The sequence below is a fragment of the Liolophura sinensis genome, chromosome 1 (genome assembly GCF_032854445.1).
Source record: "Liolophura sinensis isolate JHLJ2023 chromosome 1, CUHK_Ljap_v2, whole genome shotgun sequence".
NCBI classification, from domain to species: domain Eukaryota; kingdom Metazoa; phylum Mollusca; class Polyplacophora; order Chitonida; family Chitonidae; genus Liolophura; species Liolophura sinensis.
In genome coordinates this window covers 46,636,853-46,659,825 of record NC_088295.1, presented here as the reverse complement: position 1 = coordinate 46,659,825, position 22,973 = coordinate 46,636,853, and the positions used below count along the sequence as shown (strand labels likewise).

At 38.9% G+C, this 22,973-nt stretch overlaps 2 protein-coding genes across 3 annotated transcripts; both read right to left on the bottom strand.

Annotated features, from left to right (window-relative positions):
* Positions 1-263: 263 nt before the first annotated feature.
* Positions 264-7,592, bottom strand: LOC135477633 (uncharacterized). The gene is given in 8 exon segments (XM_064757803.1): positions 264-499; positions 775-1,042; positions 1,552-1,817; positions 2,460-2,635; positions 4,301-4,356; positions 4,359-4,499; positions 4,976-5,155; positions 6,793-7,592. Coding segments are annotated over 8 exon segments (1,722 nt in total). The 5' UTR covers positions 7,270-7,592; the 3' UTR covers positions 264-341.
* Positions 7,593-11,001: 3,409 nt separating this feature from the next.
* On the bottom strand, positions 11,002-22,111 carry LOC135467319 (sestrin-3-like). 2 transcript variants are annotated; one of them, XM_064745091.1, is made up of 9 exons: positions 22,007-22,111; positions 21,254-21,492; positions 19,408-19,578; positions 18,510-18,692; positions 17,124-17,306; positions 15,976-16,102; positions 15,397-15,634; positions 13,802-14,027; positions 11,002-13,149 (listed from the first exon to the last, which is right to left on the bottom strand). In XM_064745091.1, exons 2-9 carry the CDS (start codon positions 21,317-21,319, stop codon positions 13,063-13,065), a joined length of 1,281 nt encoding a protein of 426 aa, XP_064601161.1. In that variant the 5' UTR covers positions 21,320-21,492; positions 22,007-22,111; the 3' UTR covers positions 11,002-13,062. The 2 variants fall into 2 exon arrangements, with proteins under 2 accessions (XP_064601161.1, XP_064601168.1); XM_064745098.1 differs by lacking the exon at positions 22,007-22,111 and having other exon boundaries at positions 21,254-21,528.
* Positions 22,112-22,973: the final 862 nt, after the last annotated feature.

Below are 22,973 nucleotides of genomic sequence, written 5' to 3'. Positions count from 1 at the left end.
TAAATGCTTAACTAGTAGCAAATTACACCCAATAGCATCATGGCTCAAGCAAAATCAGGGTAAAAATGCTCTTCCAAGCCGTCTGAAACCATTCTAAACGACACGGATCTTCCGAAAGACTCCAAATCGAGTCTATGTCTGTGTACGACTATTTCTATAATGTATTGCAGTAGAAAAATCGTCAAATCGTCCAATATGCATGATCCCAAGTTGCCAACATGCATCAAAAGATATTCCAATATAGTGAAACAGAAAACTGAAAGTTATAGGATTAAGTATTGCTATATATACACACGGTATTCGTATATACAGGATAAATGTGAAAAAGCTTGTTCCTGGTCTCATGTATAATGAAAATAGGCAGTTGCCGTGCAGTTTGCACTAGCCACGACCCTGACCCAGTGAGCACTGAATCCGGGTGGAAATGTGTAGTAATTATATCCGCCATTATAGACACCTATTCGAGTTAACACATTCCAATCCTCTCCGGACATGTGACCTGCAGAAAAAACATATCAGATGACTTCGGGTTAAGTGAATTCGTGCTGTCATTCCACTGATTCACACAAACAGGACACGTTCTCTCGACTACCCATTGTGACCAAAACTGAGAAATATTTAACTTATTTGAAATGTTTCACTTATACGATGAAGGTCATTTTCATGGGTGCCCAGCGTAAACCACGGGCCTCTAGCAGAGTTACAGCAGAGTGAGGGAGGAAATGACTAATAAATACACTACCATTAACTGAGGTCCACTTTTTCTGAACCCACCTGCTGTTCCAGTGTAGTCTATCTCGATGGCAAAGGTTACACCCGGGTGTGCCGGGTGTGCCACGTGCGCTGTTAGATGCAGGACTTTATGGTCAAAACCGGTCATAAGATAGGGATCGGACGGAACCCCTTCTGTTACATTGTCCCTCCGCCAGACAGCGCCCCATCCTTGTGGTTTCCCAAATGACCAAAGATCATCCGTCTTGCCAAACCACATACCGGACTGAGATTGCCCGGTGACAACATTGTTGTCAAATATACTGGAAACCTTAAAATATAATAAGAAAAGCAACATGTTAAATGTACATGAAGGTGAAAACACTTGCAAAGATAACATATGACACGGCAAATGCAGATGTTGTCACGGGTTAAGCGTTTACAAAGAACAGACGTCCCGGGTCTGTCATCGCAAGACCAATTTCAAACAGTTAGTCAAAAGAATTTCAATGCGCTGTGTGTTTATACAAACTATCTACGGAAGGACTTGTTGCTAAGAATATTTAGGCCTGTAAGTCTGTTAAGCGATAACTATTGGGTGTACAAGAACATTCTTTTGATCGGAAGACGTCATGATCAGAGTTGGCAAAAGCAAGTGTTTTGTTTACATTGATACGTTTTAAATCCGGTCTGGAAATTATAATTTCACAGTTCGGAAAATGAATGCGTATTACACAATTAAAATACTAATTGCAGAACACTGTTATACCAGTTATACCAGACTTAGGCCATGTTTTGCTTGTTGAATCATTAATGTTGAAATGATAACGCACCAAGTACCTGATTGCCCCCTAAAACCAATGTTCCCCTAAAAGATGCAAAATCCGGTATGACTCTAAGGTGTTGGCTAATTGGTCGAATGCCCCAAGTACTTCCGGCCCAACCAAGAGGAGACAACTCATAGAACATTCCGTGAGCATCCATCAGGTAGCGTTCTGTCTCCACTTCTCGTATCCTCGGCCATTCTGTTTGCCAAAGGTGATCAAAGGCATGGCTAGCTTTAGGAAGTCGGTATGTTTGCCATTGTTGCCAACTGGACGGTTCGCCTACAAAAAAGAAGTGCAACTGTCCAAATACAGGGATAAAACTTATGAGCTTGTTATAAATATGATGAAAACTACAATTGACCAGGTTTGACACAAGAAGCTGTGTTAACTTTTAGTCGATGCCAAGAAAGAAAGCATCCAATTACCATAAACCCCCTGGACTAGTTGTTCAAAAGTGTATTAAAAGTTAAGCCAGGCTTAATACCAATCTTGTTTTAGTGCAAAACCCAGTCCAGAGTAAAGTTGATACAGGTCTTAACTGCTAACGTCATGGGAAGGTCTGTTAACAACCTGCGGATGGTCTTGGGTTATACCCGGGCTCTGCTCTGTTTCCTCCCACCATACTGCTAGTCGCCGTCGTATAAGTAAAATATAAAACTTATATGACACCAATCAAACAAATAAGTAAATAAATAAATAAATAAATAACATCTGAACAATTCCCTTGGGGCTAGTTTTTCAAAACGTGCGGAACTATGCGACAGACGCAACGTGTTAACAATTCAACCGCATGTCTTTCCTGTACCTAATAAAAAGAATCTTCTATTGAATCTTCTTGCAATGAACATTTTTTAATGGTGCCACTCTGACATATACGATTATTTCCTCGTGGGTCAAATTCAGAGATACCGTCTAACTTACCTTCGTCTCCACCATCGAACACTTTCAAGATGGCCGACCGTTTGTCCCAGCCAACGGCATAGATTACTTTGCCGAAGTTTCTCCTTCCGGTCACCTCAACGAAAGCTGTTCTCGCCAGTATGGTCCATTTACTACCTGGTCCTTTCCATTCTGCCAGGCGACCACCATGCTGCTCTCTGAAATTTTTACGCAGTTATAGGTGTCTACGAAATAAGGGCAATATAAAATATTACAGGATGGAGAGTGAAACTAGAGCAGCGACGACAGTGTGATAGTTGGCAAATGGTCCCACGTAACCGGTGAAATCTGACAATTTACCTCAGTCAGGATTATATATAAACTCTGGTGGTGCCTCAGCAGTGAAACTTTCGGCTGGGCCATCACTGTGCACAAAATATGCCATTTGAGCAAGAAATGTAGTTAGTGTGCAACATTCCTGCTACCCACAGAAAGTTTACTTGCTGACCATCAAGATGACAAAGGTTTAGTTCAGCTGACTTAATTTTGTCGAACCCGGAGAATGGTAAAGCGGGTGGGGTCGGCGAAGAAGAAATTCTCGGATGAGAAATCATCTTCTCATGTATATATGATGCATAGTCTCTATACCCTGTATATAACGCATATAGACGTTCGTTACACGTCATGGTTCTAATGCATATGCATTGAATCGCCCGAAGCTGCTAGACAATGCATCCATTATAGCTCCGTCATCCATAATCGTTCAATCAGTTCAGGCTCGGGTTCAGGTTCGGGGGTGAAGCGCGACATTATATGGTTGACATATGGTTTACTGTGTGCTATGTCACGTAGACTGAAACCTGGTGGCTGTGTGTTATGTTGTGTAGAATGAAACCTGGTGACTGTGTGTTATGTATGTAGACTGAAATCTGATGGCTGTGTGTTATGTTGTGTAGAATGAAACCTGGTGACTGTGTGTTATGTATGTAGACTGAAATCTGATGGCTGTGTGTTATATTGTGTAGAATGAAACCTGGTGACTGTGTGTTATGTCGTGCAGAATGAAACCTGGTGGCTGTGTGTTATGTCGTGTAGACTGAAACCTGGTGGCTGTGTGTTATGTTGTGTAGAATGAAACCTGGTGGCTGTGTGTTATGTTGTGTAGAATGAAACCTGGTGGTTGTGTGTTATGTCGTGCAGAATGAAACCTGGTGACTGTGTGTTATGTATGTAGACTGAAATCTGATGGCTGTGTGTTATATTGTGTAGAATGAAACCTGGTGACTGTGTGTTATGTCGTGTAGAATGAAACCTGGTGGCTGTGTATTATGTTGTGTAGACTGAAACCTGGTGGCTGTGTGTTATGTTGTGTAGACTGAAACCTGGTGGCTGTGTGTTATGTTGTGTAGAATGAACCTGGTGACTGTGTGTTATGTCGTGTAGAATGAAACCTGGTGGCTGTGTGTTATGTCGTGTAGAATGAAACCTGGTGACTGTGTGTTATGTCGTGTAGAACGAAACCTGGTGGCTGTGTGTTATGTCGTGTAGAATGAAACCTGGTGACTGTGTGTTATGTTGTGTAGAATGAAACCTGGTGACTGTGTGTTATGTTGTGTAGAATGAAACCTGGTGACTGTGTGTTATGTTGTGTAGAATGAAACCTGGTGGCTGTGTGTTATGTCGTGTAGACTGAAATCTGAGGCCAATTACATTGTCACAGCTGATTTTTGACACAAAAAACTTCAATCAATCATAACCTTTCATATCATTTTTTTTTTGCTATTTTGCGTAGGTTTGCAGTTAGGGTTAACCTTAACAAACTTGATTTATCCACGCTTGAATTCTACCTATGTACATACAGCATCTAACATTTTCAAACTTACCCTTTCAAATCTGCTTGTTCAAATGTGTTACTGGCCACAACCAAGCGATTGTCCATGGGGTGTGAGCGGCCTTGAAGTGGGGTTGTTCCCCTTTTTCGCTGGGAATGTCTAATTCCTTCACCAAATCAAAAAGCTGTGTGCAATTCAGTTTATTGACGTCACACTCCCACAGCGGTCCATCCATTCCGAGCATGTATACCTGGAGGAAATAAAACCATGGAAATCAATCCAATGACCTCATGTTTGCTCAAAAAAGGCAGAAAAAAACTTCTACTACTTCTACTACAAACCAATGGTAATTATGACTGAAAATTGACTGAATTTTTTTTTAAAATTGTTATAGATTTTTTAAATATTAGCACATACAAGTAAATATTACGGTCAATAGCTAAAATAAAATGAAATAATTCAAACTGATACATTATACTATCATATTACAGACAGCACATCGCATAACAGTAAGAACAAGATCGTACGCGGGAAGGTCTATCAGCAACCTGCGGATGGTAATGGCTTTCCCCCGGGCATTTCCCGGTTTCCTCCCACTATATACCTGAAATATTCGTGATTACGGCGTAAACACGAATCAATAAATAAATAAATTTAAATGTGTAAACGAAAACCCTGCTGTGATGTCATGTACGTTTATCATGCAAAGAAAACTATAAAGGAAACCTTATTGGCAGGATCTGTGAGATGTTCGGCAGTGGCTGCTACCCGCACGTGCAATAAGTCCTCAAACGTCTTCAGGTTCCCGGATTGGTCAATAAGCCACGCACCTATGACGATTTGATTAGTCTCTTTATGGATGATCCGATTGGCGTAGGTGGACTGATGTGATACCAAACGTCGCATCTGAAAGTTAGGAAAAAAACGAAAATAAAAAACTCAAAGACGGCGTCTGTTTTAAAAAGATATAGGCATGAAAATATAGCATTTCTTAGTAGGCGTATTTCTGGATTACTATAGCTTACTCAACCATGGACAACATGCAAAGACGGAATAAAACGTAACAGCATCGAACAGCGAATATGTGCAGCGACGCTTAACGGCCTATTCTCATGGTGCGATTAGTAGTACAAACTTGTGACATACAACCGAGTGGAAGCGTCAGAACACTAGAATCCTGTCGCTTTTTGTCGCATTCAGCGATGTGTGAGGTAGTCGAAAGGAAATGGAGAAAACGCTATTCTACAAATCGCATGCACTGGCCAATCAAATCGTTTCAAATTTGTCCACTACGCGTTATCCCTCTTTGCGTCATCAATCGGCTTCTCTACAGCCATGTCCGAAAAAGCAGACGAAACAAGTGCTTCTACCGGGAAAACGAGACTGGTTTCAACACTCACTAAAACCCAACAGTTTATTGCTTATATACGATCTCGGTCAAGATCTACTGTGGAATATACATCATGCAAATTGCAGAAAAGGGTAATCATGGACAAATGTGCCTACAACAACGCCAGACCTTAGCAACGGAGCTAAACGGGGAAAACACTATGCCCGAGACACGTCGCATGCGGTTTTTGTCGAACACTACAAATTGAATGCAACGTATTAAGTTGGTACTACAAATCGCACCGTGAGAACGGGTCTTTAGCGCTATTCATGTAAGCAACCATGGCCGCAGTTATACATTTTGATGCATAATGAGTCGGGACCTCTCAAAAGCATTCCTACTCCGTTCCGAGCTTTTACTAATGACAACCGAGCATGTATATTTTTAATCTCGTAGATAATTTCCTGCATTTCGGCTGAATTAAACTGAACACCCTACATGAGCACCAACGAACGCATTTTCCATCTGCATGATCAAAGCCCTTTTACAACGCTATTAACGGGTCAATATACCCCTTTTTCACACCCATCAGCGGCGCTGACCAATTTTCGCACTTTTTACGGACACTTCGTTCGTTTCTAATTGACCTCAATACACTAATACAAAATTAATCTGTTAAGTTTAACAGAAAGTCTACTGTAGAATGTATTCTCTTATTACAGCAGATTGTTCTGTTAAATATAACACATATATTCCATTAATTCAACATAAACATTCCATTAGAATGACTGGACACTGTGTTGCATGTGACATAATATTATGTTATTATAACGTAATACATTCTAGCATCACTCAGAAAGGTTTATTTCTTGAGTGTACATGTTTTGTGTTGGTCCGACATCCCATTTCTCACTCTGATTTATGTGTTCATTTATTTATTTATTTATCAGATGGGTGTTTACCGTCGTATTCAAGAATATTTCACTTATTCGACGGCAACCAGCATTATGATGGAAGGTGGGAGGAGGCAGCGCACTGTCACGGTGATTGATAAGGATGGGCCTACACATGCACCTGCAAGGAAACCGCGGCCTCAGGAGGAAACAACATTTCCCTTTCCCACTTCCTGACATATTTTAACAGATAATTGTGGCAGTTAGGTCCGTAAATGTGGCCATATTGATGTCAAAGTACCTAATCATATCGCACTGACCTGATAGTTATCTCCGTCAATCACGTACAGACCAGTACCACTGCCCGCGTCCGGAACGGACAGATAGGACACCAGATAGAGGTTATCTGCCCATGCCATTAGCGCCCCAATGCCGCACTCCGAACGCTTGGGGCCGGTGTCTGCCAGCACGGAGTAGTTCGGAAATATGCCACCTATTTGAATGGGCGTCTGCATGGAGGCGATAGATGAGTTACCGGAACTTGGCGTGGGAGGGGGCGGGATGTCAACGAACGTCCTGGAGAAAAAGAAGGCAGCGGGCTGAGGAGATTGGCTGTTCAGAGACATACCGGTACTCGATTTTTTATTTTTCCCGCGCCATGATTTGGTTTGTCCTTTGATTCCGTCGGGTCGATACTTAACTCTGCCATCAACACCGGTCCCATCGGCCGTACCGACGCTCTGCTCTCTCACGGCGGAGGCTATTCCCAACAGGAACAAGAGTCCACTCAGTTTCATGTCCGTTGTTGTTATAGGCCTGTATCTTGCCAAACAGAACGCAGGGTGACAGAGTGATAGAGTGGTCGGGCTGTCACGCGGTTAAATAACCTTAGCCTATATCGGCCTACACGCTTTTTATATGCTGAGTATAGCAATGCGGAACTACTTAATCAAATCAGTCTAAAGTTAGAACGACATTCACTGTCTAACTCACCGAGACTGTCCCCAACGCATTGGGCCTATGTACATGCAGGCCTATAATGATATAGATCTCTCTGTCACGCTCAGTACGTTTGACTTGTACCTCTCTACATTACACGAAAACGCGATAGAATCTGCCATGTTATGTGTTAAACAACAACGAGTAAGGGATGTAACTCTTGCTACAAATAAAGATACAGCTCGTCTGTGTTCGCTGCCTTTCTTAAACATGGCGTCAATTTTTAGCAGAGTGTATGGTTGTAGTGAAACTTTCTCAGGAGTGGGATCTGTGTATCTGTCGTGTACAGTTTCTGCCAGAGGTCAACTCCAGCTACAGATTTGCTGACACTCCCCCTTTGCCATCACACGCACCTCATGTCTTTAAATATGCCTTAGGCTCAAAGTTCATGATGGTTGAGAGGGCGAAATAAGCAAAATAACCTGTGAGGAAAACGAACGAGGAATGGAGATTCAAAAGTGTTCAGGGAATCCACGTACACCATAATTGTTTAGCGTGAATTCCAGCAAATTAAGAATATGACATTTGTACTTTTTTCATCGAAAATTGTTTTGGACAAATTGCGATTATAATTTTCTACAGTCACACGACAGGATATTGGTGACTTTTAATCATACATTGATGTTTTCATGGTGACGGATTATTAGTGTTGAGACAAAGGACAGTAAATGAGAGGGAACACGTACGCCAGAAATGTTGCATTCTGAAAGTGTGTATGTTACGCATGGGGCTTAACATCGTACTTAATAATTTTTCTGTCACTATAGGTATATGGGCACATATATTGTGTCTTTATAATTGTAGCGGGGCGAGTCCACATTCTGAAAATTGATATACCTCCATACAAGTCGAAAATTATGGAGTTACCTGCTATGTGTAATCCCTATCTAATAGTATTAGAGATCAGTGAGGTCACGTGTTCGAATCCAGATCTCACTGTTTTAAGTCAAGAGGGATTAGCAGGTACTTGACGAAGATCGGTTTCTCACTCATACACCCGGCACCGCTATTTTGAAAGTGTGAAATTCTTGACCACAGCCTTGTTAAACAACAATCAATCTAAAAGGATTCGAAAAATTTACCTTGACTTAATTACCAAAGGTCACATTAAATATTACCTTTTATTACATATAAGCAGTTTTGTGATTTGGAGGAAATTTTTTGGGTTAATAAATGTCTTATATCTGTTTGACAAAAGAGAGGAAGTCTTCAAGACGTAAGGATAAAAAAACAAAACAGTCATCTGCCATCTGTATTATATTATTCGCCATTACAGTCATCAGCATTAATGTGTCACTACGCTGGGACAGAGCAAGCTATGTGAGCTTTGTTCCCGCCAATATATCGTCCTATATCGGTACACCTCTGTATGACATATATGGTAGATTGATGAATAAAAAATCAAGGAATCAGTCAATCAATCAATCAGTCAGTCAGCCATTTTAATAAGAAATTGTCACCTTATTACACACGTGAAAAGGTGCATGCATGAGATCACGTATTTTGATTCAGAATCATGTTAAGGTTATTTGTCTGAAAGCCTTTGCAAGATGACTGGTTTTTTTTTTTCTAAAAGACTATAGTAACTTTTATAGAGAGGTGTTTGATGTTTAGTCTCGAGCAAGCACCTGTATGGTCAAATTAGCAAAGAATGAATCGGATTGAAATGGTGCAAAAAGTTTATATTATTTTGCATGATGGATATGCATACGAAAGACGTTTATCCATACCGTAATTTTATCTTTTGTTCCTATACTGCGTGTAATGGAACTTTCGGCTATAATATCATCTCGATCAAAGTTTGACGTAAGGCTTACTTGTATACATGTAAGGCTCTGCATAAAACGTTGTTTATAGCGCAGAGCGTTCTAGAACTGACCTCCCGGTGTATTTCTTTATAACAGCATTAATGTTGATTTAAATCTTACGAGAGTATGTTTCATTGACGAAGAGTTCTAACCTTCCTTATTCAGAACATATTGTAATTAAAGGATTCATGAAACACTTTGTTTTTATTTCTTAATACCAGACGGAATATATGATGTGGACTGACATGCATATATTGTACAAAAAAAAAGCCCCCTAGCTTTTATCTTGGTGTGTGGGGGGGATGGGGGGTTTCTGAAAGCGATCTTAAACTACAGTTTTCCTAACGCCCCAGCGGTCAGTCCGGAAATTAAGTAGCCTTCTGTCGCGACGTCAACGGTGGCGCTGACCACTGAGGGAGAATATGCATAAAATAAGTGGGGTTATTAAGACATGTAATAGTCATGCCTCAAAAGTTAAAAAAAAAGAATAATAATTCTTTCATCATTTTCCTCAAGACCGTACTACTCGTTTTATAGTACCTATTCATGTATCCTTTTGAGAAAATCTAGTCTGATTTTGTTGGCATATGTAGGGTATTGACCATTTTCATCTATATTTTTGTTTCGTACCTTCTGTATTGTTAATTTACTTTTTCTTGTTTGTATATGACGTTGGTGAACTCAGTTTTTGTACCTTGTTTCTACCAAGTCGTCTACGAATAAATAAATAAATAAATCTGTCTATGTAAGCTATCAAAAGTACGTATACATGTGCCCCTGATGCCATGTATAGATGCTGTTTAAATGTATGCCATCTTCCGTCATAACTTAGGTCTGGGACAGTCCTTATATGGCATTAGTCTTTGGTAACGTCACACCATGACCAATCACGGCTCCCCTTTTAGGTTCATTGATGAAGGATCGGAAGAATCCGTTCCTTATAAATCGGGCCAAAGGTTCAGTCATCCCACGCGGCCTATAATGCAAGGCCACCGTATTGATTGACCCAGATTCTGGAAATGCAGAGGAATTTTAGCAGTGACTGGGAGTATAGGTCCTCAATAAACTTGCCATCCTTTAACACATGGTTTTAATAATGTGGGTGGAAATTTACCCTGATCTAAACCCCCGGGGCATTAATTATAGAGTTGGTATATCGGTCAAAGCTCATTTATTATTCCTGCCAGTATCTGGTCCGAGTACACTGACGAGTATGTCGATAAATATTTGTATACAGGCATACTGTGTACACGACCATACACTGATATCACTCGCCTACTGTGTACACGACTATATACTGTGATATCACTCGTCTGTTGTGTACATGACTATATACTGTGATATCACTCACGTTTCGCACGGTCTATCTACAGTGTGCAGACTACTGTCTGACAACTTGGAGTGCCTGTGCTAAATCAGCACCTGGCTTGGGGAGTGGATGCAGTAGCTCTCTTTAAGAAAACTCAGTGAAGTACTATTAAACACGTCCTGGTGAACAGATCGAGTTTTATTAGAATTTTAATGGTGTTTAAATGTGTTTAATGGTCTGACATGTTAATGTTTTGTTTTCTTCAAATCATCCAACAGCTACCTACCTAAATCACTGTATGGCTTTTGGTTCACTTCTTGTGTGGACTGTCTTAAAGTGTTCTTGGTTTTACTTGAGTCTATAAATACAACTAGAATTAAAATCAAAATTAAAAACCAACAGCAAGAACCAACGACTGCAGTATTCAATATTTATTGCAATACATAAATAAAACTAAAAAAAAACAGAGCAAGTTTTAATAATAAAACATGTTGTTCACAAATATTAGCCCTTGGTTAGGCTGTCAAGAGATTTCATTGCTAGATGGTTCACAGCAATTCAAATTGTGTAGTCAAATAACCACAATAACAGGGTCAACAACGCAAGGAGCACTGCATACTGATAGTACAATATGTGCATGGCACAATGGCAACTATCAAACGCCTGAACCATCCATGCCAAATTCAGCTGAATACTTCCCTGACATTTGAAGAAATATACCACTGAATTTGGCTATGCTTTAGCAGCTACTTCTATCAGCATACACACTAAATGGACCCTTTGGGCACAACGCCTGTTCATCAACAAGAACCATTAACACAGGGAAGCAATAATACTGTATACACAGGCTAAATGGTCTGTGTGGAAAATAATATGGCCATCTATTGCCAACAAAATGGCAATTTTCCATCACACAAATGTACAAAGCAGAAAGCCTTCTACTTCAATGGCAATTTTTTTTTCTCACAAAGAAAAAATAATAATACAATGTATGCACATACATATTTCGTGACGGACCTAGAACCTTCTAGTTGAGTATTTCACAATACTTTGGAATGGCTGGTTTCAATCGATATGACTGATTGGGTTAAAGGTCATATGATCTAATACACATCCACCAAACCTGGTTTTTGATATTAAAATCTAGACAGGTTAGGGACAGCTACAAATATATGGAAAATAAAAAAAAAAAATTAATTTTTTCTCTTTTGTATGTTTTTACTTTATTTTTTTTATTTATGTAATATTTGTGGGATCATAATCACCCTTGTGGTAAGATGTCATAAAGGGTGATAAACTTACAAGAAAGGTGGTGAGATGCCAAAAACAGTTTAAAGCAGGTGGGTGGCATTTTAATAACCCGTCTGATCAGAAAATACATCACAGGGTTTGACTGCAAAATTGCTGAAAAGTTAACATGGTGACATTCAACAGAACTGTGAAGATCGAGGCAAGTCTTTCTACAATACTATTACACAGCTAGTATACAGCGTCGCTGGAAATCAGACAAATCACAGTTCAACAAGGGACAAGCACTGTTTATCATTGTTATTAAACACCCATTCACAACAATGCAATTTTTGGTTCCGACACCTGGCATCTAATCACCGGGCAGAACCTCGAGATCAATCTCCCATGCAAATTTATCAAAGCATGTTACAACTCATACTAAAACAAAAAGTTCAGTCATCTTCTACTTTCATGCAATTAAAAAGCTGCTTGCAACACATTATTACTGACAATCACACCTTCAGAACAGTCTGAAGACTCTAGGCATATAAAGCTTTAAGGACTGAGCTTGATAAAAGCATACCTGGAAAAGATAGAAGACCAAGCCAAGAGTTAAACATCAGCAAATGAGATCTCTTCTAAATATAAGATCCCTCAAACAGGCGGTTTTAACAACCTATAGTAATTGGGGATTTATTATTAAAGATGGGTAGAAAACAGAGCACTAAAAAAAAAACAAAAAAAAAATTTCCATGGTCGGACTAGATTGGGAATAAGGTCATGAAACAATAAAAACAAACTGTCCCCTCAAACACAAACAAAAAAAAAATAGCTTTTTTTCTGCACTAAGTGCTTTTAATGTAAAAGCACAAATTGTTATGCACTTTCAGGCGTTCAGATAATGCCTCTGTACATTGTACAATGTGCATGTAAAGTTTCGGCAGACAAGTGCCTGTTTTAGAGGGGGGGGAGGGGGCAAGCAGAGAAATGGACTGCGCCACATCGGATAAACAACATCCTCCAGAAGTAACACTTTATCACAGATAATGAGAAAGACCTCGAGCAACGAGGCTTGACATGTCCAGCTGACCCCGCCTCCAAAGCAGCATGGGTTGTACACTACGGCTGGCCCTGCCGGGCTAGTAGTTGTAGCACCACCGCTAGGAGGGGTCTTTACCATGCTGTACAACCACAACAACGCCCACAATGAGAAAAATCAGATGACTGCAGTTGTTAGCAAGTGTTCACGTCAGGTAGTTGTTCACGGCACGCAGTGCATACAGGAGTTCTCCCTGAAGACGCGCTTCAAACAACATCAGGTTGACATGGACCTGAAATGATTAAAACCCCCAAAAACATGAGTGAGGCTTGAATGTTCACGGTGATTACAGTAGAGAAGCATGATGAAAAAAATATAAACTTCTCACTCATGTTTTACCTTCACAATCTTATTCTAAAATCAGAAAAATCATGAATCAAAAATCAACAATTATTGTCTTCTTTGTATACAAAGTTATAAGACTGTCCATAATTTTATAAATGTTATAAAAGGATAGATGAACTCTTTTTACAATGTGTTTATTAGTTTTTTTTTTTTTTTTTTAATTAGCTGCAATCTGCTAATGAAAGTTTACTAGATTACTTTAACAAATTTACTAATTAGACTAAGTATATACTTATAGAATGCTGAATATTAAATGTAAGATGAATACTGTATTTGGTCTAAAATTTCATCCACAGCTAACAATTTTGTCCCATTCTGAGAATTCTATTGATCTTAGTAAGACAAAATTTCAACATCAAAAGAAAATTTTTCTTGCCCTTCATTTACCTCTAACAACCTTTTGGAGCAAATGTTTAGGACAAATACAGTATTTGCATGTCTTATTAACCTTTGATATTTGAATCAAAAAACTTATTTATAAACTAAACAAAACATTAACTATAATGTTGAAGAATGGACAGCATTATTAATTTATGTACCTTCTCAGAATGCAAAAACTCCCTCATGACGCTCTCAATGTCTTTCTTTGTTGTTCTTTCTGGGTAACATGTGACAGTTTTAATGTAGGCCTTTAGATTCCTCTCCAGCAGCTGGTTGACTTCACCGTAGTTGTAGTCATCATGGCGTATACCATACATACAGTGGATGTAATTCCAAATAGCCCTACGGAACGATGTTGTGTCCACATCTGTGTTATGGCCCATCCTGTCAAAACAATCCACTTATTTATTTACTTGATTACCAGATAGGTGGTATATTAAGACACAGACATGATACACTCACTCAGTGTACTACCTGTGATAACAGTAAGTTCTGGGTTAACAGAACATAGTTCAAAACAAAGACACAACAACAAGGATATAAAATAATGATTGACAGATTGTGCAAGTAGCGTCCTAATGTGCATACGATCATGCAGCGAGAAAAAACAAGAAACAGCTTGTTCATCTAAAAGAAACGTTTCAGGATGGGTGAAAGACTATTTTGATATAACAAGTGAGTGTTTGGTGCTAATGGTGTATTAAATACTCTGTGTGTATTCAATGACATTCAATATTATCATAACAGCATTCACAATCACTATGTAAATCAATAACACTAGTGACATGCATGTCTATTGTGTACAGCAGACAGCTGAGCACCACAGCTGTTTTAGCACAATGAACAGATTGTGCATGTCAATGGACATGTATGTGGAAGACGGTGGGAGGTGGGTTGGGGTGGGGGTGCGGGGTGATGTGTTATTTGTGGAGGAGGAAGTCGGGGCCAGTTGTTCATGTTGAAGAATTCGGAATATACATGCACTGTTAAGAATGATAATCTACTTCAACCCTTTCACATGATGCATATTTGTGCAATAAACGGAATTTATTAATGTGTTAATCAACGGGATTAGGATGAAATCAATTCCTTATCTCCTGCTCAATCGAAAGTCTGCTAAAGCAAATTGTTCATCTGACTATAAGTTCTAGTTTTAAATTTGTGAGTGTTAAATGAGAAAATATTGTGGATTATACTTCAACTTTATGGATATTCTGACCCATTCCTCCATACGTGTCTGACCTGGGTTGTCTCCGTAAATTATGTAAAGTTTATCTGTGCCTTTGTTAGAAACTAAGTTCAAGAATAAGATCGAAATATAACATTTTGATATACTTTTCACCATGCAAAAACCCCTAACACTTAAACATAAACCATCTACTCTTGATTCTTGATTTCTTCATGACTGAAACGTGGTGAGCTTATGACTGCAGCATGTTTTCACGTTAATCCGTGCAGAAGGCTTAGGATAACGTGAAAGTAAAAATACTCCAAATAAACTGAGAGGCAGCATTTTTGTGGTTTCAATATTTCAACAAGGACTCATTTGTTATGTTAGGGAAGCAAAGACTAGAAGTAAACACAGAATAGAACTATATAATGATGTCTCCTAAAGATGACAAATAAATATTTAATAATAGTGATGCAACTTCACAGTTACAAAAAAATTTTGAAGCTTTACATCATTTTCTGCAAACTGTTCTCACCTTAAACACAAGAGTAAAACAATACTTAAACACAGAAAATGCCTTACGTGTAATAGGTCAGGTTATAGGCCACACGGAACTTGTCTTCCAGCAGGTTGCCGATGCCACTGTATAGTCGGTTAGCCAGTGAGAACCCATGGTCTTCCCAGGAGAAATCTTGAGCTCTAAAGGTAGGCTTCTCTGACTCACAACCTCTCTTGGCGAAATCTTCATACACAAAACCCGAGTCTTCCACATACTTCAGCAACTCTACTCTCGGGGACGGATGAGCCACATCTAGTGTTACTGGAAGGAAAAAAAAAAAGAACAATAAAAAAAGTTGTTGGAGACTGCAACCAAAAAAAAAACTGCATCCTTGCTACTTTCTTTTGTGTATGCATTTAGCAGAGATAACAATACAGATATTTCAGAATAAAATTAAAAAATTAAAAATATACAGAAACTAAAAAACCCAAAAACCCCAAATAATTTATGTACTTATAAGTATTTAATTTTTAGCTTAGTTAAATGACTGCTGTATATCAGGGCCCTTTAACCTGCTGCTAGACTAACACTTTAGTTAATTGAGTCAGTGAGGGACCAGCTCTTAACCGTGAAACAGATTGGTCACAGAGACTGTTTCTTACATTCCAGACTTTGTGTCTCTACTTTCTCGAATCTCTTGAGCATCTCCTCTTGGCTGGGTTGATCTTTGCTCTCTTCTGTCAGCTTCTTCATCCTCTCCATCAGGGCAGCTATACCCACATCAGCACTCTGGAACACAGACATGCATTTATTTATTTATATGATTTGTATAATGGTATACTTTAAAATTATTCACTTACAAGACGGCTGTCTGTTTTTTGAGTGAAGGAACCACACTGCCATGGGTAAACCTCCAATATTTTGCAAGTTAGGCAACATTAAATTTTTTTTTGTTTGTTTTGTGTTTAATTTATTTATTTATTTGATTGGTGTTTTACGCCGTACTTATACGACGGCGGCCAGCGTTATGGTGGAAACCAGGCAGAGCCCGGGGGAAACCCACAACCATCTGCAGGCTGCTGATAGACCTTCCCACGTACGGCTGGAGAGGAAGCCAGCATGAGCTGGACATTGAATTCACCGCATTGGTGAGAGACTCCTGGGTCATTACGCTGCGCTAGCGCGCTAATCAACTGAGCCAGAATAAAACTTAAAATCCAGTTTCTTATTTTGTCTGACCTCAAGGTTTTAATGATTTTTCCTAATTTTCAAGGATTCTCAATCTTGTAACTGATTGGGAAAAATTGCTCAGACAGTCCACATTTTCCACAAATTACATCATATTCAAGTTTTATTCTTATTTTTATACCCTCCTCAGGCATAGAAAAAAAAAAATTATTCTTCCCGTAAGCCAGCATTTTAAATGGGTGTGGCCTTATGCACAAATTTTCCTATGTGTGACATAGAGATATGCACACCATATTGGCGGGAAGATTTGTTGTCTTCAGCAAACATCAGACTACACTGAAGACCTCCTGAGCATCATCCATTAGTTATGGTCACCACGGCCCTACAAACAGCCTGAGCACTGAGAGCTGGGATTGAATCCGAATCTTATGTGCCCCAAGCAATTGAAAGGCAAGCACCTTAACCTAAATGGCCTTTACCCGCTACCGACAACCAAATTCGACCTATAAAGACTGAAGTAATAAATTTACACTATCTTGTAGCCTTTAACAACAAATTAGACCATATTTACACTGCTCCAAAATGGAGAGTTAAAGTCAAGAAAATCAACCAGGAGACGTACATTGTTACAGTTGAGCATCTGTACGTTGTTGTTCGATGATGTGCTGGTTGAGGTCTCTTCAATCTCCTCGTCTCGGATGTCACAGCCGGACACAAAGCTGCACAACGAGTGGAAGTGAGCCAACAGAATGAGAGCGTGCATCACCTCCGATAAGGACCAGTTATCCTGCCCTCTTGTCAACTTCTGTAAATACAATAACGACGCATGTTAAACATGGGCAATACGTTACACCGTATTTATACATATGTACAAATTTATTTATTTCATATGTTTTTTCCTCCGCCATACTCAGCACTCATATGACCATGGGCAGGTTTATTTGCAGGGGAAATCGAATGCCTGAAGTATACCACTTCCCTTTGTCAGATACCTGACAAACCTCATCAGTTAAAGCTGTAGCCAAAGGAGCAATCGCTGTGACTTTATTGGTCAAGGGCATGATAATGGCAGCCAGCGCCGTGACAATGTGAGCCTGCGCTTTAGTCATCCGAGCAAGGGAGGGCCCTACCCCCACTCTGCTGTTATACTGTGAAATAAGGGGACGGCCCCACCCAGCTGTTATACCGTGAAATAAGGGTACGGCCCCACCCTGCTGCTACAAATAACAAGTGAAATAACCTTGTCCCCCATTTATCAAGCCAGATAATGGGTGCCCAAATTAAAGCAATAAGCCAAAAAGGTCAGAATTAAGAGGAATTAGAAATTTGAAACATGTATACTTTTATTAATTTGATTTAAAAAATGTCATTTAATATTATTACTTCTTAATCAATATCAATATTTTTCAGTTCCCCATTAACTCTAATATTAGACTTAATTCCAGAATTTCTCAATTTTAGCCCAAGCTATGAGACTTAAAGGAACGCAAAAATTAAAAAGCCATATCTGACTTTCCTCCCACAGAGTTAACCTATATAAACTGATCATCAAAGTAACAATTTATCGTCATGCATACACTGTAATGCAATTTTTACTTCTTTTAATTCAGTTTGAATAAATTCAAAAGGGCAAAATTCTGAAGTTAACAGGCAACTCTTGGAAATTTTAATTACTTCGGCATTTCAGCTGAGTCTTTAACTTTGCTCTTCACTGCAAACAGTGTGAATTCAGGCAAAGCTGCATAATGTCGTCATAACCTGATGTTATGCAAAATGTCAGCAAGACCTTCACAGTCTCATATCCCAGTTCAAGGACAGGTTGTACACATATGCTGGTCTCCTATTAACAATAACACTGCAACATACATCCATCGATCACTTCCTACTAATTCGCATTTCACATTTTTTTCCCTTCATTTCATTATAATTTTTTCTTTTCAAAAAATATCAAATAATCTTTGAGCCTAGTTTAATAGGGCTTAGTCATCCAAGGGAGATAACCACGCACCTCTATGTGATCCTTTGTTATCATCCAGGGCCTGTGTGCTAACAGCTTGTTGACCTCATACAGGTTTCTCAGCTTCTGAGGTATATAATCCAGTCCTTTCAGCCAGGCTTCATCTCCGCCAGCTAACACGAACTCTGTAGTCTGCTGTTTCACAAGATAGTCACACTGATGTCTGGCCGCCGCCTGCAAAACAGCATAACCAATATTCATATTTAAATTCAGAAAAAGCCCTTACATTTTCAAAATTGGAAAAATGTGTTTCAAAGCCTAAAAATTTTCAGGAAAAAATAAATTTGCTCGTAACAAGTTATATAACATGAAAATTATTTCTTCACTTTCCCTGTTGGATTCTTTTTTCCCTTCCAGATGTCGGTGTTTTAAAAAAATCTTGCCATCATGAAGTTTGTGACAAATCATGAAAGAGAGTTTCCATGCAATCCTTTTTCAGGTCATTTCATTCGAGCAGAGTGTCCAGATGTCACTTTTCTTTCACATGTTTACTATTAGGTGCTGAAAATATGGAGTTCAAATAGAACTAACTTTTTGCTTCAGCTGTCAAAATGGTAGCTGGCTAACCCTATGCTTCACATGTCTCCTGTCAATGAGCTTGACCCATGGCATCCAACCAGTAGTCACTCGTTAGGCAAGGTACACAATGTTATAAAGGTGTCTAGGGAATAGGCAATAACTGTCAAAAGCATCCTGTCATAGGGCTACTTCTTGGGCAGTTTTTGGTCTAGACATATATGAATTTATAGAAATCATGGTTATTAAAACCATCCATGAAATTTCTGTAACTGGGTTGACCATCTTTTCCTAATGCAACATCACAAATTTGTATTTCACCCTTCAACTTGTGGCATGTGCTTAGACTTAACATAGAACATTGAAGACTAACCATTACTCCGATGTAATGTCTGTAATCAAATGGCAGAGGCCCATCTCCGTGAAGCAGCTGTTGTTGAGTCTTCAGGAAGCTTTCTAGGTACTGTGGGTGGTATCCCATAATCTGCGACACACAGTCAAGTTGATTGTTCTGCAAAAATGAATCTACTGGACAAAACTTCATCTGAAAAAAAAAAGAAAAAAGGGATAAACAAATTTAAAATCAAAAAGCATAACTTACAAAAGGGCAGGTCTTAGGCATCTTACAAAACTTACCAGTGATGTATAATAATTATACTTGTTAGACAGGCAAAATAATCAGATGACTGAACTAAAAATAATTCAGCTATTGAAAAACAATGTTTTTCATTGAAAACATCATGGTGCTTTTAATGCACTAACATAGATGTGAACATTTTATTGAAAAATGTAATGTAAGCGCTTTAAATACAGAAGTACTTTTTCCACAATATTAGAAATAATCGTTTCCTTCCACCAAAATGTTAGCTGCTGTTGTAGAAGTAAAGGCATGTTCTTGAGTAAGGCATAAAACAGCAAATAAATAAATAGAAATAATCAACCAGCAATGACTAATCAATAATAATAATACATACTTCAAAGCCATATGAAAAATGATTCTCTCGGCTTACTAGGCCTACCCATTTTGATCACATATGTAAAATTTGGTAAGATTAAACTGAGTGCATTTACTTACTTTTAGAAATACTCACTAATTTCCATTACAATATAATTGCTTCCCATATTTGCTTGCCGGGCATACATTAATTACATGTATATAGGTTTAGGACGATTCTTATCCTGAACATACCCACTAAAATGTCAAATTACAACATACATGTATACATATGTGGTTGTCTGGCCTTGCACTACATGTATATTTCACTTTTTGTCATTAACTGTCTAACAAATTTAAGCTGTAAACTAAGCCCAGTTCACAAATCGAAATTGTATTTATCAGCACAATATTTCTTGAATTGACAAAAGCTATGCCTGCTGTAATCTGTTCAGCATACATACGTGTCTTACTGCACGCCTACGTGCTGTCAGTTGCCAGAACACCTATGTATGTACTTGGGCTAGAAATCATATAAATGATGAAACATGAAACCCAAGGAGTGGTGACAAGGATCTGTATGTTGGAGCCACACATTCCTAATGCTTACAACAAGAGAGTCAAATATTAAATCCATTTGCAACACTGCCACTGGTAATGGGTAAAAAGTAACCCCCATGTCGACCTATCCACTGTCAATTAGGTGTCAGTTCTTTATCATGACTGCCAAATTAACCCAATGGTAGCCTTTGTGTACCTCTAATGTCTAAATCGGAAATGGCTTGAGGTGTGTGTGATAGAGGCATACAGTGCAGTACCAGTACCGGGACGTCAAATATAAGTACATATGTGATTGTGTCCCTACAGAACCGGTATACTCAGAATAAAAATGATGCAACTCACGATGAAGCCGAAGGATTGGTTTAAGCACTGATCACACAATGAAGCCTATGTGACGGCCGACACATACAAAATATTTCCAGTAAACAACAAAAAAAAAAAAAGCAAAAAAACCCCCAAAACACCTGTTCCAACAGATTTTTCATACACGGATATATACTGTCCAGTCAAAGACAAACAAGGCAGCTTGACACAAATGGATATCTGCATACAGGCCTATTCCGTTTTTTCCGGGCAGCAAATCTGTTAATTTATTACCGGCACTTTATCGAGCTCAGTCAGAGCTCTCTGACCTATGAAGTACTGTAATACACAGAAAGAACTTATAACTTGCGGTTAGAGAAAGAGATTTTTGAAAGAAAGAAAGAAGGTCGTTATCACTAACCTTTTTCTCCGGCATAGCCTGCGAAAGTTGGCTGGAGTCTGTATTTCTTGCACACATCCGACACATTGACTTGCACTGGCAGCTCTCTTTGTGGCCGTTGAAGCGCCTCCGTTCAACCGGACAGAGTCAATATACCACTGTTTCCAACCCTTGATTTGCTTAAATTCGGTAAACACTTCCGTCTGGTCGATTCATAAAGTTAAAATGACGAGTTACACTGAGCACAGCTCCAATGGCGGCTGTGGAAAAACACCAAAAAGTCAGTCAGTCAGACAAGCATCTGAGACGGATGGAGGATCAGCTGATGAAATAGAGTCAATGTATGCATGGGGGCGGAGCTTATTTTCTTGACAACGACCTACCTGACGTGCTTACCTCCCTTGGTTATTCCCCAGCTGTTACGAAAGAACTGTCAGCTGGGAAAATACTCGAAACTGAAAATTATTTGCGTTACCTTACTGACCACATAAAAGCCATATAAAAATAACATGTGCCTTTTATTTAATTCTTATGCCATTAACACGGTGCATAAAGCATTGTGTAGGTTTATGGAACATTCATGAACAACAAATAAGCAAAAACATAATGAACTATGATAAAATAAATTAGTCAAAAAAACTAAAAAAAAAACAACAAAAAAAAACAACAACAAAAAATAAAAAACAAATGGGAAATGTGAACAATATCGGCCCAGGATTTACGACACAAGCCACAAATAAAGTGAATTCAGTCAAAAAAAAACACGTCACGTACAAGAGGCTTAACACCATTAGTCTTGTCCTTGATATGAACTGAGGTCCGATAGCACAGTTCAGTACTTATTGGCGTTAGGGCGTTTTTCTGACCGGACGTGACAAGTTTGCACTGGACATGACTGCACAGATTAGCAAGTTGTCAGCGGGCAGTGACCGACACGATTTTGGGAGGTCAAGGTCGTCATCTTCGTTACTGGTTGGTTACAATGTGGGTGTGTTTCATTATCCAAGCTGATTGGTTGAATTTGAGTCAAGGTGTAGCTCTCAATAAATCACCCGGCGACCTCAGTTCGGGTCTCGTCGGAAATAAGGTTAAGTCGAACATAACCGAGAAAACATTAACCTGTACTCGTGTATTATCGGGCTTTCCCGTAAGGTTTAGTTAAAGTGAAGCCATCTGGCACATGTATGCAGCTTACAGCTTTACCCATTCATTAGTAAAAGAAGAAAAGGTCACCGTGAAACATATAGCCCTATGTATAAATGCAGTAAGTGGAACGTTCATTGTCCGATTTTCATTTTGGTCACGGATTCATTGTACGTCTATACGCCAATCAAAAACCTGATTCCACTGCCGCGAAAACTGAATAGGTAAAATCAAGACTCATTTGAGAAAAATCATAAACTAACCTATCAAGCCAGCAAATAACAGTTTTCCAGTAACAAAGTATCAAGATCAACTTCCATAGGCCATGGGTACTACTGGAAAATAAGGTCGTACAAAAAAAAAATAAAATAAAATAAAATAAATAAATAATAATAATACATGTATAAGGGTTTGTAGTTCATTTCGTTGTCGGATCAGAAAACCTGTCAAAGTATTAGCACGTGTATTGTTTACACATTTCGTCCCATAACCCAAATTTGGTGTTTTCCCCTCACAAATATGATACCATACAGAATTTCAATCACGTTTAGATTTTTAATATATGCATGGCTATTTTCATAATTCAGATTTAACGCAT

What these genes read in the sequence shown, in the direction of transcription:
- LOC135467319 (XM_064745091.1), bottom strand. Translation starts at nt 21,319, where the DNA reads ATGTGTCGGATGTGTGCAAGAAATACAGACTCCAGCCAACTTTCGCAG. An exon ending in TAACAAAGGATCACATAGAG is followed by an intron (nt 17,307 to 18,509) that starts GTGCGTGGTTAT and finishes TTGTATTTACAG; the next exon opens with AAGTTGACAAGAGGGCAGGA. An exon ending in AGATGCTCAACTGTAACAAT is followed by an intron (nt 16,103 to 17,123) that starts GTACGTCTCCTG and finishes TCTGTGTTCCAG; the next exon opens with AGTGCTGATGTGGGTATAGC.